Below are 16,064 nucleotides of genomic sequence, written 5' to 3' on the forward strand. Positions count from 1 at the left end.
GTCTCAGAGGAAATGAGGTGTAATACCCCTGTGGTTATGCCCCTCTGTTCCCAGATTTGTAGTGCTTCTGCTAAAATTATTCCCCATGATGCAGCATGGAGAACTTCATGTGCATGTATGAACACTTCACCTTTAGATTACTATAACAGCTTGTATGCAGCATCACGCCTGTTATTTCACATGCCGCAGTTTCACAGTATTTATTTTGTAATTCCTGACACAGGGGCCAATGCCAAGCTGCGCTACCAGATAACATCTGGCAACAAAGGTGGTGTTTTTGACATCGAGCCAGAGGTGGGGACGATCTTCATTGCGCAGCCACTGGACTATGAGCAGCAGAAGAGATACAAACTACTGGTCCTGGCCTCCGATGGCAAGTGGGAAGACTACGCCGCTGTCGTGGTTACCGTGGCAAACAAGAATGACGAAGCGCCTGTTTTCTCAATGAATGAGTACTATGGATCTGTCACAGAGGAGCTTGATGGGTCACCTGTGTTTGTGCTGCAGGTAAGAAGCTGAAAAAATCTTTTCTAAGAGGTTTTATAGTGCAGTTGCTTCAGTATGAACTGTAATTATCTTTGGAAAGCAATTTTTTGGTTTCCACAAGTGACAACAGCCACTTGTGGATAGCTGTATGAGGCCATTTAGAATATCGATGATGCTGTCTGAAAAGATCCAAAAGCAAAGACCCATATGACAGCTGAAAAGGGATAAGCGGAGGCAGTAATTTGGATTTGGCTGGCTGAATGAATAGCTGTTTTTTAAGAAGTTGTTCTCGTCTGTGTAGGTGACAGCTACTGACCCAGACAAAGATGCAGACCAGGGCGCGATACGGTATTCCATTCATGGCCAAGGGGCAGAGTCGCACTTCATGATCAACGACATCACGGGGGAAATGTATGCCCAGCGCACCATGGATCGAGAAGAGCGTGCTGTCTGGCGCTTTGTTGTCATGGCAACAGATGAAGAGGGTGAGGGACTTACTGGCTTTACGGATGTTATTATTAATGTTTGGGATATCAATGACAATGGTCCCACCTTCTCCTGCGCCCCGGATAATTGCCACAGCAGCGTGGCGGAGAATTCCCCCCCTGGATCATTTGTTATGGAAATGACGGCAGTAGACCTTGATGATGCGGCCGTAGGTCAAAACGCAATCCTCACCTACAAGATTACTGAGAATGTGCACAACGTAAACAATGTAGAACTCTTCACCATTGATTCCAGCACGGGCACCATATCTGTGGCAGCAGAGGGTCTGGACCGGGAGTATGCTGACAGCCACCGGCTGGTAGTGGAGGCCCGGGACGGCGGGGGCATGACAGGCACAGCTACTGCCACCGTAGTGGTGACAGACATCAACGACCACGTGCCGAAGTTCAGAGAGGACTGGTGTGGTGCTCGTGTACCAGAGAGCACCAAGGAAGATGCTCCTGTCCTGGAGATGACTGCTGTGGACCCTGATACTGGCACATATGGACAGCTGACCTTCAGTGTGGTGGCTGGAGACCCAGAGCAGCAATTCTACATGGTGAGCCACAGACTGGAACAGGCAGGCACTCTGAGGCTGAAGCAGAAGCTTGACTTTGAGAAGCCCGGGAAGCAGCGATTTAACCTTACAGTTAAGGTGGAGGACTCTGATTTCTCCAGCCTCATCCACTGTCTGATTCAAGTGGAGGATGAGAACGATAACGCACCTGTCTTTGCAACGAGCTCCCACCTGCTCGCTCCTTTGCCTGAGGACATAACTGTAGGAACCAGCATCATTCAGGTTGTGGCCACTGACTCCGACTCGGGTCTGAATGGGAACATTTTATACAGCATTCTCCCTCTGTCAGATCCATATGGACATTTTACAGTCAGCCGAGCTGGCTTGGTCACAGTGGCTAGGCCGCTGGATAGGGAGACAATGGCAGGTTATGAACTGGTCGTCATGGCGACAGACCAGGGCATCCCAGCACTGACTGGCAGTGTCACGGTCCACTTGCCGCTACTCGACATGAATGACAACGCGCCAGAGCTGGAGGCAGCCTACACTCCGGTCCTGTGGGAGAACAGTCCAGCTCCTCAAGTGGTCTGGCTCAACAGGACCTCAACTCTGCTTCATGTTGTGGACAGAGACTCCCCAGAGCAGGGGCCTCCGTTCTCTTTCTCCTTGCCCTCAGTTTACTCTGTCGACTTCCACCTACAGGATCATGGGAACGGCTCCGCCACACTCACTGCTCTGAGGAGGTTTGACAGGGAAAGGCAGAGTGAGTTCCACTTGCCAGTGATCATGATTGATAGTGGAAATCCGCCAATGACAGCCACAAATACCCTCACGATCACCATCGGCGACCAGAATGATAACGCCCATCAGGCAGGAGAAAAAGATGTCTATGTGTACAGCCGCAAGGGTGAGTTGCTTGCTGCCCCTCATTTCCTTCTCTTTGCCGCTTGTATTTGCTACAGAGCTTTGCTCAGCAGGTAGAGCTTGACTGAAGAGGGGAAACCGAGGCTACAGCTGTAGTGAAAGCTTTTCACTCCCATACCTGCTCAGTGTAGTCTGGAATTCATAATTGTGATCTGCCTTTTACGTTCTAACAGTGTTTTGTTATGGTAATATCGTTGTCAAATCCTTTCTCAAGCCCCCAGCACAATCTTCCCCTGCCAAGCCTAAAGCTCATCTGAACACCACATTATGATAAGGATCGTGATTCTCCTTTTTGTTTTTGTCGTCTTTTTACCCTCCAGGTAGGTTGGCTAGGTGTGTTGGTTTGTTAGTATTTTTATTGCACACTCAGCTACATGGCAGTTTGGTAATTGTGGAAAACAGAAGCGCCGTGCCTCATCCAAGTTGCCATTGTTTACCCAGCTGCAGTACTCTGGCACTGCAGGTCGATAATAACATAATCCATACTGAGATAGCCCCGCTTCCTTAAGCTCCGAGCTCTCTGAAGTGGAGCAGTGAGAGCCTTTTCATTCCAGCAGTGGGGCCTCCACACTTATGAGCATAATAAGTAGAACAGAACACAAGAATGCAAGATAAGGAGAAGAGAGGGATGAAAAGATAAGTGTTGGCATCAGCAGATTCTGTCCAGACGGAATCAATGTGTGTGTGTGTGCGCGTGTTTACCTTTAACAGGAAGGATGGAAAATGCGGCATTGGGGAAGGTGTTTGCCCCAGATCCAGATGACTGGGACAACAAGACCTACACTCTGGAGACAAGCGCAGCCAAGTAAGAGCTCACTGTCAAATGCGTCTAATTTTTGTTGAAAAACATGCTGATCTGCAAATGTGCTGCACAAGTACAAGTGCTTAAGCAGTACAGGAGCAGATGAACTGCCAACGATGTAGGATTTCAGATCAAAAAATAAGCAGAATGCGGCTATATTTTTCTATCAAGGCCTCTTTTAACGATGTCAGTCCGTCTAAAATATGTCCCTAAAAAGGTATCTCGCCAGATCTGTAGGTCCAATTTTCTGGCCTCTAACATCAGGCACACTTTTCAGAGCAACTTCAGTAGCTGTTAACACTGATTGTAGGTTTTAGAAAATCAGACTAAACATGTGAATGGGGTCTGACTCCATCAGGGACTTAATGCATCTATTCAGTATTCACACAGTTTGAATCAGATTAGAAATACCAATTGCATATTTGTTTTATTCATGTTACAAATTCAGACAGTTACCATGACTACTATCAAGCTCCTTTATGGGCTTTTTAGAGCCAAGGAATGGTTTTTTTTTGTCTCCATTGTTTCTTTGGGTGGTTTTTGTTTTTTTGGCTTCTGTGTGGATTTTTTTTATTTTAAAACAAATTCACATTTACTTCCTGGAGGAAACACAGCTATAGCTTACCAATTCTCTACTTATCTTTCTGCCATCTGTCAGATACTTTTCCTCTGAATCAGAGCTCAGAATCAAAAGAAGCCCCTTGTCTTTTTATCTCTTTCTCTCTCTCACCTTCCAGTGAAACCTGCCTCCTTTATTTAACAGCTTCTCTGCTTTTTTCAGATACTTCAGTTTGAACCAGAGCTCAGGTGTACTGACCATCCGACAAAACACTCCAGTGGGCAGTTACTGGTTGAGGGTTGGTGTGTCTGATGGCGTGTGGCCCGACGTGATGTCAGGTATCAGAGTTCATGTCAGGGATCTGGAGGAGAAGGCTGTTCAGTCGTCCGCCTCGCTCCGTTTGACAGGTAATGTCGGCAGAAACACTGACTCACCTGATTGCATAACTCAATGCGTTCATTTTGAATCACTGGCTGCATGAAGCTCCACGCGTGGTCAGTTATATCTCTCCATGAACCCAGCATGTATAAGCCCAGAAACTATTGAGTGTATTTGTTTTTCAAGTGGATTCCCTGGCTCAGTCATCCCCGGCAAAATAGAAAGTTTGCTCTTTGTTGTCACTGCTGTTGTTAATTTCCCTTTTGAAGCTGATGTTCAAAGAGACAGGCCACAGGCTTGAATTAATTGGGGCTTTTCATTGAATGATTATCAGGTTGTCAATCCATTTAAAGATGAAATAATAGCCTGTCAAGAGAAACTCTTATACTTGCATTATTTAGCCTTTTTAAGTATTGTAAAGAAACTCTGCAGAGTTCCTGCCAGTAATAGCCCCCCCCCCCCAGTTCTTCTACTACAAGTTCCAAGTTTATGATAGCCTGTTAATTTTTCTGTCAGTCTTTCAGAGGAACTCGGAGTGATAAAGGTCAATTTGGAAGTGTCAGGTAAAGTCCTTGACATTTAAAAAGCCATTCAGCGAGCACAGTCAATGGCTATTATTGGATACCTCTGACTTCAAGTCATTATCATTTTGGTACATTACAGATGACTGTCCACATTCTCCACATATTATTGGAAGGTGGTGCCACATATGTGATAGATCTTCCAGTCACTAAAATATTTTGAACGAGGCTAACTTTGTGTCATTCAATAAAGAGATGATTTATTCTTGAAAGCAACACAATTCTTCGCCCTTACGGACGATTCAGTGAAACAGATCGATAGCTGGAGATGTCAGGCTATTTCTTGTCCTAATGGAATCAGGAACGCAGTAAGCTTTGTTGGACTCAGTAGTTGTCATTGATAAGTCAGAAGTTCTTACCACTTGAACCTCCTCTCTCTTTGTCTCCTGAAGGCATTACAGCGAGAGATTTTATCAACACTCGTGGCGAAGGGAGAAGTCGACTGGAGATGTTCTGGGACTTCCTGTCTGAAGCCCTGTCTGTCAGATCGGGGAGCGTCAACATTTTCAGCATAACCGACGTGCAGGAGAAAACTGTGGACATTCATTTCTGTGTGCTCTCTGATAATGGCTACCTGCAACCAGAGAAACTGCATGCTGTCCTTGCCACACATAAAAGGAAGGTATATGAGTCCAATAGATAGTGATCAATGCTCATACATCAAGTGATAAACCTGGGAGCTTGAGGGAAGAGATAACAGGGCTTTTTATCTGCCCCATGTATTTTCACACCAACTTTGTGTCTGTATACTGCTTGGCCCTGTCATGTCTCCTCGCTTCTCCTATTCATTTGTCATCTTTCATTCATGCCCAATTTGCATCATACTTTTTTTTTCCCCCCTTCCATTTGTTATTTGTGTAATTTCTGTGTGAATTGTCTCTGTTGAAGCTGCTTGAGTCTACTTATAGGATAATTAAATACCACGCTATGCTAAAGCAGCGGTCAGCACTGTTGTCCCACAGCAAAAACAGTCTTGGTTTTGAACCTGTAGGATTTTCATGTTCTCCCTGCTCCCATAGATGTGAACAGTCTGCCTCTGTATATGTTCACTGCGTGATAGATTGTCAGCCTGTCCAGAATTCACCTCGTCCTTGCCCAATGTTAGCAGGGATTGGCTCCAGTCATACTGCAGCCCTGTACAGATAAGTGCTACAGATAATGGATAGATGGGCATTACGCCTTACCATTTCTTTTCTCTAAATCTGTCTCACCAAGTACCTCCACCATGAACACTGAAAGCTACAAACTCTTCAATGACAATTACTGTAATTCCCACTTTTGTCTTCCTCACTGTTCTGGCTCTTCACAGCTGCAGACACTTCTGCACGTGAATGTGAGCCAGGTGCAAGTGGATGAGTGTGTGCATACTGACTGCAAGACTTCTGGCGGCTGTTCCACACAGCTAAGCATCGGTGATTCGCCCACTCTGATAGACTCAGGTGCTTTATCCCTGGTGTCAGTGAAGGTGACATCCTCAGCTATATGTGGCTGTGCCGCCAGAGAAACGACCCGCCAGTCCTGCTCGTCCTACCCCACTAACCCTTGCCTTAATGGGGGGAAATGTGTCGACACCAAGAATGGATACAGGTGAGCGGCGCGGCTGCAGCTATTCAGCAGAACTCGAGCTGGAAAAAAAGGAAAATAATAGAGCTTTACCGACGTGATGCAGTCTTCTCTCCTGTGTTGTTGGATTTGCTGTGAGAAAGACATAATGAGCCAAGAATTACTAACAGTGTCCCATGTGTGAAGGTTCTCCTTTCACCTGCAACTTCAGCAAACCTATCTGAGCTGCTCTCTTATGTTGTCAGCTGAGAAGAGAGTGGCAGGATTATTTGGCCTTGGTGTATTTGCCATGCAAGCAGTGTACATCTATTTGCATATATTCTTAAAGTTACCCTTCAGACACATTTAAACTATATTAAAAATACTCTTCTGTGATAAATAGTTTAACATGGTTTTCAGGCATGGGGGGGAAAAAAAAAAAAAAAAAACTCAAAATGAAGTGATTTATTCTGGATCAACCCACCACTGCCCCTCACACCAAGTTTACAGTTTAAAAACCATCACGTATCAAAATCGATATGCTTTAGCATCAACTGAATAACTCAGCAGTCCACACAGTGTCACTGTACTAATGCAAAGCTCAATTTTAAGTTTCAAATACCAGATGTACATTTTAACAAGATAAAATAAGTTAACAGGGACTTGAAAACTGAACCATGAGTGTATCCTTCAAACAAAAAAAAGGTTTTAAAATTACGTGTGCAGGTTGAAGTCCTGGCACTCTGCATTTTGCAGAATTTAACCTTCCATAATGAATATAGCCTTTCTATCAAGGTCAGTAGCAAATACTTTGAATATCAAAACTAAATATTAATAAACATCTGGAGGCAATGGAAAAGCCCTCACCTTCAAGTGAAGAGGTTTCTGTGGAGCCTACTGCAAAAGAAACAGCATGCAGCTCATTTCATGCAAGCACTAATGCCCAGATTAAATAAATATAGGGCAAAGGGATTAGAAGAACTATGGCCCCCTCTATGCTCACAACTTTACAAAATCTCATTTAATGCCATTTACATGAACATGTAGTTTGCACAAGGCACAGTCTTCAGAGGGTGACTGTACAGAACTTTCTTCCTCTCCACTTTTATCTTTTTAAATAGTCTCCGCTGCCGTTGATCTGCACACTGCTGATAGAAGCCTTTTCTGCTGTGAGAAGAATATCTCCCCACATGTGTTGTACAGTATGTGCCTTCATGTGAATGTAGTACGGCCATAAAGAATCCCATTTCTGGTCCTATCCTCGATGTCAAAGGAGCTTAACAGGGAACCTCAGAAAGCAGCTGATCAGATTTTGTCAGCTCAAGTAAGAAAAACATGCCTCGTATTTCTTGATTTGGACTGGCATTGCTCTCATGAGCCATATGAAAGAGCAAGGTGCTGGGCTTGGTCCTTGCATATGTACAAGTAAGGCTACATTAAACTGAAGCCATTCCTTTAACAGGGTATGGATCAGTATTCCTGACATGTGTTGCCCCGCTGCAGAATAAACAGCAATAGGGAGAAACAGCCCCTAACAGCCTCAGTACACAGAGCCCTCCTCAGACACTGCATGAAAATAGATGGCTTTGACATTATCAGCAAAGCCAGCTTGTCTCACATGCCTGCAGTGGAGGGGACAGGATGAGATCAACTGGTCCCCCTTCCATCCTCACCATCGCAGTGATTGAATGGGCTGTTTTCCATCAGCTCATCCATCTCTTTCTTTATGGTGTTTTTGTACGATTGTTAATATTTACCCCCACGGTCTCATACACAAACACTGAAGAGAGCAAGAGAAAACATTTCATTTCCATTTCTTGCAAGAGCAATGATCCTTAACGCTCACGCTCTAATCAAAGTAGATAAGTACAAGAGGATGCAATTGCACAGATATCAACCAGAGTGTGTAATACCTGGAAAAAAGAAAAAAAAAAAAAAAAAAAAATGATAAGGGGGCAGGTGGGGAATAAGAAAAAAAAAAAAAAGATGTTGCGTAGCACATACAAAAGTGCGAGAAATAGAATTAATTATCTCCTAACAAAGGAGATGTGATGTGCAGAGCAGAAACAATCTCCACAGGCTTCAGCTTGGGCAGCTGTGATAGATAAAGAATAGAAGCGAGTAATGTTTTGTTAATGGCTAATTGATTTAATATACAAGTGAATTTTCTGGGTTCGGCGGCCAGTGCAAACAGCTGAGTGATAAAAACGTTTTCTTAGCTGTCCCTTGGAGTCAGAGTCAAAGCCCCCGCCTCTCGAAATCAACAAAACTGTCACGTCTGCCGAAGAAGTCACCACACACAGATCCAGAGATTGGACAGTGTGACGATTTGTCAGAACGTGAAATGTGAACACGGCTGATTGTTTCCCCATGTTTTCTCTTGTTTTGCCTTACTCCCCGACCCCCCCTCCCCGCTGCTACAGGTGCCACTGCCCCCCACAGCTTGAGGGGCCAGACTGTCAGCAGACAAGACTTAGTTTCCTTGGCAACGGCTATGCCTGGTTTCCCCCCATAAGGCCATGCTTTGATAGCCATCTTTCACTGGAGTTTATGACAGAGGAAGACAATGGACTGTTACTCTATGCCGGTCCGTTAGCCACTCTCCTGCCTGGGGATGCCGAGGACTACATGGCCATAGGTAAATAATGAGTTTGGATAATTAGGTGCGTGCCAAGGGGCCTCTGAGCTGTTATTACGCTTAAACTTGGAACTTAATTTTGTGCGGTTAATTACCAGGCAGCAGCCATTCCTATATATAAAGCAAATTTTGTTTGTGTGCTGCAAAGTAAAGTGAGCACTCACTCTCCTGAGTAACCAGTAATAAGAACTTACTGTGGCACCACACGTGGAAAACCAGTTCATGTTTATTTTATATGTAATACTTTGTGTGCTGCAGTGTTTTTGCTTAAAACCCTCTGATTCAGGGTTAAAGCTTCTGAACACTGTCACACAGACTGTCAATGCCTTACTCAAGGACACATCAGCAGCAGGGATTATCTTGCTGATAAAGACTTGAACGTGAATCACGCAAGTAGACGCTAGGTAGAATCTTTATGGATTTGAATAGGCAGTGATTGTATGTATGAGGGTAGCATGTCACTGAAATATTTTGTGTAAAACCAGCCTGTATAGGAGCCAAGAGCAGCACATTACATGAAATGTTAGTCTTGGATATAATGATGTTTTTCTTAGTTAAATGAGCCAAAGAAAATCATTATAGAAAAGAATGACTGCAGCGATAATTGAATAATAAAGCTGGATATTAAAATTCAGGAAATTTTATATAGCTAATAAATATGATACAAAACAGTCTAAGTAATCCACTTTTGATGACAGTGCCCTCTAGCTATCATGTTGTAATCAATCGCCAACATGATAACATGCTGTCACACATCCTTTTACTTTAGTCAAATGACACAAAGGTATTTTCTGACTTTGCCACGCAGATGCTACCAGATAATTTTTTGAGATGCGAGTTGCTCCAATTTCAGGCTCCACTCGAATATGATGAAGGTGAAGAAAAATAAATAAAAAAAAAAAAAAACTACAGCAATATCTTATTCCATAGACAGATTCATCATTACTCTGGATCATCCACAGAGCTCCCTCTGAGCAGTTATTTGGCCCAAGTGATACTTTAATTGACTTTTATTTCTTATGTTTTGATTGTCTCGAACTGTTTTCCATCAACTTGGCTCTGGTGACATTCAGATTTTCTGCTATAACCTAGTGCCACTTTATTTTATAGCCATCCTTTTTTCAAAATATTGTGTCTGTTCTGAGGAGAGATACATTTTTATGTCCCCTGGGTTTTCCCCATTTCTATTCAAACTAGTTGTTTACATCTTGCCTGTTTTTTTTTTTGGCAATGCATTTTAGTTTCCCCCCCCCTATTCTATAGGAGTTGTCTTTTTTTTTTTATATATATATATATATATATATATATATATATATATATATATATATATATATATATATATATATATATATATATATATATATATATATATATATATATATATTATTTCCTTTAAGGCCTGATGATCATTTTCATTGTTAATGTGGAACTCTTTTCCTCAGAGTTGGTTGGAGGGACACCGAGTCTGAAAATTAACCATGGGTCTGGGACCCTGGTCCTTCAGTTATCTAACAACATCAGGGTGGCTGACAGACGCTGGCATCGGCTTGACGTGAGGAGCAACAGTAAGGTAAGAGAAGAGCATTCATGAGCACCTTTAAATGCTACTCTCTGTGTATATGAAGCTGTTTGAGGATGAGAATATATGCTTTGATAGATACACAATGCCAGACTGCAGGATACTCACACGCCTGATCACTGTGGCAGTGATGACCCCTTCCCACTCTCTCCCATTTAAAAGGAAGTGCGCTTCACTCTCGATCGATGCTCCAGCGCGATTGTCATGGAGACAGAAGGTGTGGATTCATGGGCGATGACAGAAGACCGCTCCTCTTGTGAAATCCGGGGAGTCACGCCCAACAGAGACAAGTAAGATCAATATCTTAAAGAAACAAGTCCGTCCAACACTGTACAAATTTTATCTGGTCTGAATTCTGTAGGGAGCTAATGAGCCTCGATCTCAAATCTGAAGTAAATATGCAAATAATAAAGTGCATTTTTACAAATGAACATAATAAATAAACCACATTTATTTTGAGGAATACTTGCAGACGGTTGATATGGTATATAAATATGGTGGATGTAACCACCAGGGATTCGGAAATTCCCCAGAGAGCTGTCTGGGGCTTTGCTGTTGTGTAGCAAACTACTAATCTACTGAGGTTTTCTTCTGCTCACAGTTTTTCAAACTAAAGACAAGCAGGGCCCATAGGGATGAAGGCCAAATGGCCCTTGCCCCCCGAAGATAGAACAGTCACAGCAGCAGCAGTGTGCAAGTTGGTAAAAATGAACAAAGTTGTTTATTTGTACACAGACATGTGGAACTAAGGTATTGTCATAATGGGTGGAATAATGCAGACAAAAGAACTCCTGTTGTCGTGACTCAACAAGGCGGTGGATTTATTTAACAAAAAGGGCTTGGGATGCAAAGTCTTTCTTGTGAGTGGCTTACTGTAGCTGTCTGGGTGAGCGGGGCTGCGGCTGAACAGATCCGGGTCCGAGAGGTGAGCGTTCCAAAGGCAGGTGGCTGAACTGGACAGAGCAGGGAGGAGTCCCAGATTCATAGGCAGAACTGGAGTACAGGAACTGGGGACTTCAAGGCAAAAAGAGAGCTGGGTTAAACTTGACAAAAACCCCAAAAAAAACCTCATCTGGAGCCAAGGTGTGGTACCGCATGGGTAAGCAGACAACCTGGAAATGAGCGGTGTGCTGAACCAGGCTTTTATCCAGAGAGGGGAGGAGGTGGCTTGATTGCAGATGACTGGCAGGTGTGCAGGTGATTCGTGACTCTAGCTCCGCCCAGCCCCACACAGACACACAAACAAGACAACCCAAAAAGGGGAGGGAAAACATGGAAACACAAGGATCCTGACAGGTATCGATTTAAATATTGGAAATAAAATGCAGGTAAGCACCCACATCCAGCCTGAGGTCTCCAAATTCCTGTCCTTTATTTCTCGAGTTGTTGAAAGGATTTGTGAGTTGTGCTCTGGTAGTAATAGTTTGAAGCTGGATATTGAATTTTGTCCATTAGGTGCTTGCATGCAATATTTCCTTGGTAACATTGCTAAGTATAATTGCTGCATTCCTATTTGCATCAGCTAATTTAGCCAGCGTTTGAAGGAATGTGTTATTAAGTCATGTTAATGATGGAGGATTGACATAACATGGATCAGAATCATGGACTGTTTATTTTGAATTATGTTCAGAAAGATTAAGAGGTGTGCTTTAAAATTAATATTAAGATTTAATTATAGTTATGGTGTAGTTTCTTGTAACAATTAGCAGAACTTGCAAATAGGACAAGGACGCTGACTTTTGAAACTAAATATTGCTTTTTTTCTTTTTTTTTTTTCAGAGTACATAATTAATCAGAATCTAATCAGATACTGACTCAGACTGTTTTAGGCTCACTGTGCTCAGTCTCCCTGTGTGCCAGGCTGTCCTCTCTAGAGGGAAGAATATGTTGATGAAATCCTTAGGTATAATCCCTGAAATACCAGCTAACCTCTCCAACAATGTTTCTGCAAATAGTCAGGTTTTCTTTGTTTTTCCCACAGTGAGCTTAACCTGCTGCTGCGCTCGTTGTTTCGCTGTGCAATTAAGTTTATGAAGGTTAAAAATCCACCACTGCTATTAATTTTAATGGGTTTTACATTTTAAGAACCTTTAACAACCGTTTCACTCTATGCCCTCCAGACTCATTCACCGTTTCAGTTTCTAATTATTAGGTAACACAAATAGGTATTTCACTGAAGAGAGAATATATGGTAGCTAGACAATCGTACAGTTACTGTGCTGAGTCGGTCAGTTTATGTTTTGATCGTTTCAGGCAAACACATCATGCATGTATTTTTAAAACACGGTAAAAAGAATAAGATGTCATATTGTTTGTCAGAAAGCAGTTACAGTGATGACAGCCTCAGCAAGAAAAGAATGGAGCCCTGAATTTTCATCTTGTCAGTTTATATAGTGTATGTGTGTGTGTTCCCTCTCAGGGCTTGCATTTGGTGTTTCTTTGTATTGATCTTTCTGTTTCACATCGTGACCATGAGCTCTGTACATGCAGCTTGTTCCCTTTTTTTCTTTTGCTCACCTTCTTCTTCCCTGTTTACATGTAAATTTAGAGTTGCTTTTTCATTTACAGGTATCTGAATGGAAGCCATGTGCTGCAGCTCGGTGGAGTCAGTCGAAACACATCATATGAATACCCACAGCTGCAGTACAAAGACTACACTGGTTGTATAAGAAATCTGCTTGTGGACAGTAAGGTATAGTATGCAAGGTGGAAGCCTTTACTCGAATTTACAACATGCACATTGCCAGGAGAGTTATTTATAAGACCAGTTATAGCTGAATAGATTTCGTTATTGTATCCCTTTATTCTTTACCTGATTTGTAGAAGGGCCCCATAGATGCCAAATGACTCCTCCTCAATAGAAAAGTCAATTTGGCCTCAAGGCTAGACTAGAAAATCTCACCTCAATGCATATGTTTCTCGCTTTTCCTTTTGATTCTGGTCAAATTCCCTCCCACTATCTCTGCCTGTGTGTCTGTAGTCAACGGGGAGCTCCTGGGAATTGGCCAAATAGGATTATTCCAGATTTTTATTTAAAAAAAAAAAAAAAAAAAAAAAAGCACAGTGGTGGCAGAAGCATTTCAATTATTAAATAAGTGAAAGAAATGACTATGTAAGATGTGTATGTATGACAAAAAACATTATTATTATGACATCCTCGCATCCACAATTGCCCTGAAAAGATGCACCGTGGAGACATCCTGGACCTTAACCCTAACCCCTTGGCGTTGTTTGTATTTCCAACCAAAGCCAATTTTATTTTGCCTTGTTTACATTAACTGGATCATTATCTTGCGTGTATCTTGGTTGGTGCATTACATTGCTTAGAATGCTGTGGAGCCATTGGCAGGAATGTGTATTGTGCACGTTTTCTTGTGTGTGCGTCTCCACGCCCCGATTCCACGGCAACGTTATACTTCATGTTTGGATCCCATCAAATAGAATGAGACAATATTACCAGGACCCACAGTTTTATTTAGTCATATTGCATCACCAAAAATTAATTCTACTGAAATATTGTAATCTGTGGTGTAATCTATGATAGTAAATAGATAATGTGCAATCTATGATTACACGCAATAAGGTTTTATCTCAATCAGTAGTGACTACAGCTGTTAGAAGGGAAACGATCGAAAAGCAGAATATTCGTCTGAGAGGTTATGAATTAAAAACAAAGCGGCATAAATTGGTATATAATAAAAAAAAAAAAAATACTCAAGTGCAGTTCACTCACATAGCACTTGGCTAAATGCACTTGCAAATTGTGTGTGGCATTCTGCACTGGCATCTTTCCACTAAAAAAATGGACACACTCTTTCTATCGTGAGTGCAACAACTTTATTTTTATGCTGCTAATGCTGCTGTCTGCAGCGACAAGGCAACTAACTGACTGTTCAATACCATTTTCATCTTTTTATTACACCTAAATTATGTTGGGACGATTTCTTTTGTTATTATGTGTTTTTCAACTCTCAGGGTGTACTTAGTTGTTTTTTTTCCTAGTTTGTTGAGGTTACATCACTTATTTTGCTCTTCTTTTTTATACTCACACCTCCCAGCAAGGGATCAATGAAAATTGATTTTATGCTCATCTTAAGAAATAATAATGATATTACAAAAATACTGCTTCTCAGAAAACATACAGTGCAAACTGCAATCACATTTCAATTTACATGATCTTACATTTAATCATGAGGTGTGATGATCAACCTATAATCATATGTCTTTTCACTCATTTACTATGATTGCAAGGTCAAAGACATCCACCCTTTAATTTTCCTCCCGTTGATGATTTTTTTTCTTCTCTTTTTCATATTTTCTACTCCTTCTTCTTCTTAGTTGTATGACCTTGGTTTCCCAGCTGAATCCTCCAACACTGTGCCAGGCTGCTCTCTTATTGATGACCAGTGCACCAACATGGAGCAGCTTCCCTCCTGTGGCAAGAAGGGTCACTGTCACAGCGAGTGGGGGTCCTACAGCTGCCGATGTGAATCAGGGTACACGGGCCAACGGTGTGACCAGGGTGAGCATATAAAATTGCTGTTAATTGAGGACCGTGAGGTTTGGAAGGAAAGTACAGGGAGCTCTCTGTGGAGAAAGGATTTTAAAGCTTCACAGAGTGTACCGACCAAATAGGTGATGTCGGAAATTCTGTGTTCCAAAATGTCACTTTGCTGCCGTAGGAAGATAACCTCGTCTTACATAAAGCACCTCAGCACCGCAGCACGCCCCCGCTCTGATATGCTGATGTATTTCCCATATGACAGCTGAATTAATTGAACAAGTCTGCCTTTGTGGGTTTTGATTGACAAGTGGCTCCAGAGTTCTCCTTTGACGGCCGGAGCCACATTCAGTTCCAGCTCTCGTGGTCCATTCCTGCGCGACAGATGAGAGTCCAGGTTGGAGTCCGGACACGTTCAGTTGCCGGTGTCATCCTCAGTCTGCTCTCCCTGGAGCAGAATGAATACCTACGTTTAGAGGTTAGTCACGTCCGGTCACTCCCTTCCACCTTGACAACTCAGATTTCTTTGTTTGTGAGCCTTAAAATGATAATTAGGGCCCGGACAATGATTGCTACAAATGCTTGTCAGGCTGAAAGTGAATAATATCAGGGTTGGAGACATATGGGTGGATACTGAGGGGGCTGGTGAATGACATATGTATGTTCTCGAAAAGTTCTTTTAGTTAGTCTGCAGGATACTACGATTGAGCGGCTGTTATTTCCAAAATGAAATCTGCTTTATTCAAGGTTATTTCTTTCTCCAATTAATGTTTCAAGCACAATTCAGTATTACAAGGCAGTGAATGTGTGCACTTTATTTTGAAGGGTGACTGCTCTTAAGTGAAGGTCAGATCTGCTCTGCACTTTAGGGTTTTGACACAGCTTGCTTCAAGTGGTGAGCTCAAAGTCGTGCTGCCCGCTTTGCCAAAACTGAGGCGGAGTGGTGCTCTCACGGTGCGTTTCTTCGGCAGCCAAGTCCACTTCACTTTGACAAATCTTCGTATAAGCATACTTCTCCTGCCTGACACATTCCTGAGTGGACATGAGGCCAGTGTTTCTAGTCAAAGCCTT

General features: G+C 42.6%; 1 protein-coding gene across 1 annotated transcript in view; it reads left to right on the plus strand.

Moving 5' to 3' along the window:
• LOC115056146 (neural-cadherin-like) overlaps positions 1-16,064 on the plus strand; it is a 77,123-nt gene that overhangs the window by 48,625 nt on the left and 12,434 nt on the right. Inside the window, exons 19-30 of the mRNA XM_029522408.1 lie at positions 224-507; positions 788-2,396; positions 3,125-3,218; positions 3,997-4,181; positions 5,126-5,355; positions 6,043-6,320; positions 8,699-8,913; positions 10,356-10,483; positions 10,655-10,782; positions 13,061-13,184; positions 14,831-15,014; positions 15,305-15,471. Coding sequence (XP_029378268.1) covers positions 224-507; positions 788-2,396; positions 3,125-3,218; positions 3,997-4,181; positions 5,126-5,355; positions 6,043-6,320; positions 8,699-8,913; positions 10,356-10,483; positions 10,655-10,782; positions 13,061-13,184; positions 14,831-15,014; positions 15,305-15,471 — 3,626 coding nt within the window. The remainder of the gene's footprint in view (positions 1-223; positions 508-787; positions 2,397-3,124; positions 3,219-3,996; positions 4,182-5,125; positions 5,356-6,042; positions 6,321-8,698; positions 8,914-10,355; positions 10,484-10,654; positions 10,783-13,060; positions 13,185-14,830; positions 15,015-15,304; positions 15,472-16,064) is intronic.

The sequence above is a fragment of the Echeneis naucrates genome, chromosome 16 (genome assembly GCF_900963305.1).
Source record: "Echeneis naucrates chromosome 16, fEcheNa1.1, whole genome shotgun sequence".
Taxonomy (NCBI): domain Eukaryota; kingdom Metazoa; phylum Chordata; class Actinopteri; order Carangiformes; family Echeneidae; genus Echeneis; species Echeneis naucrates.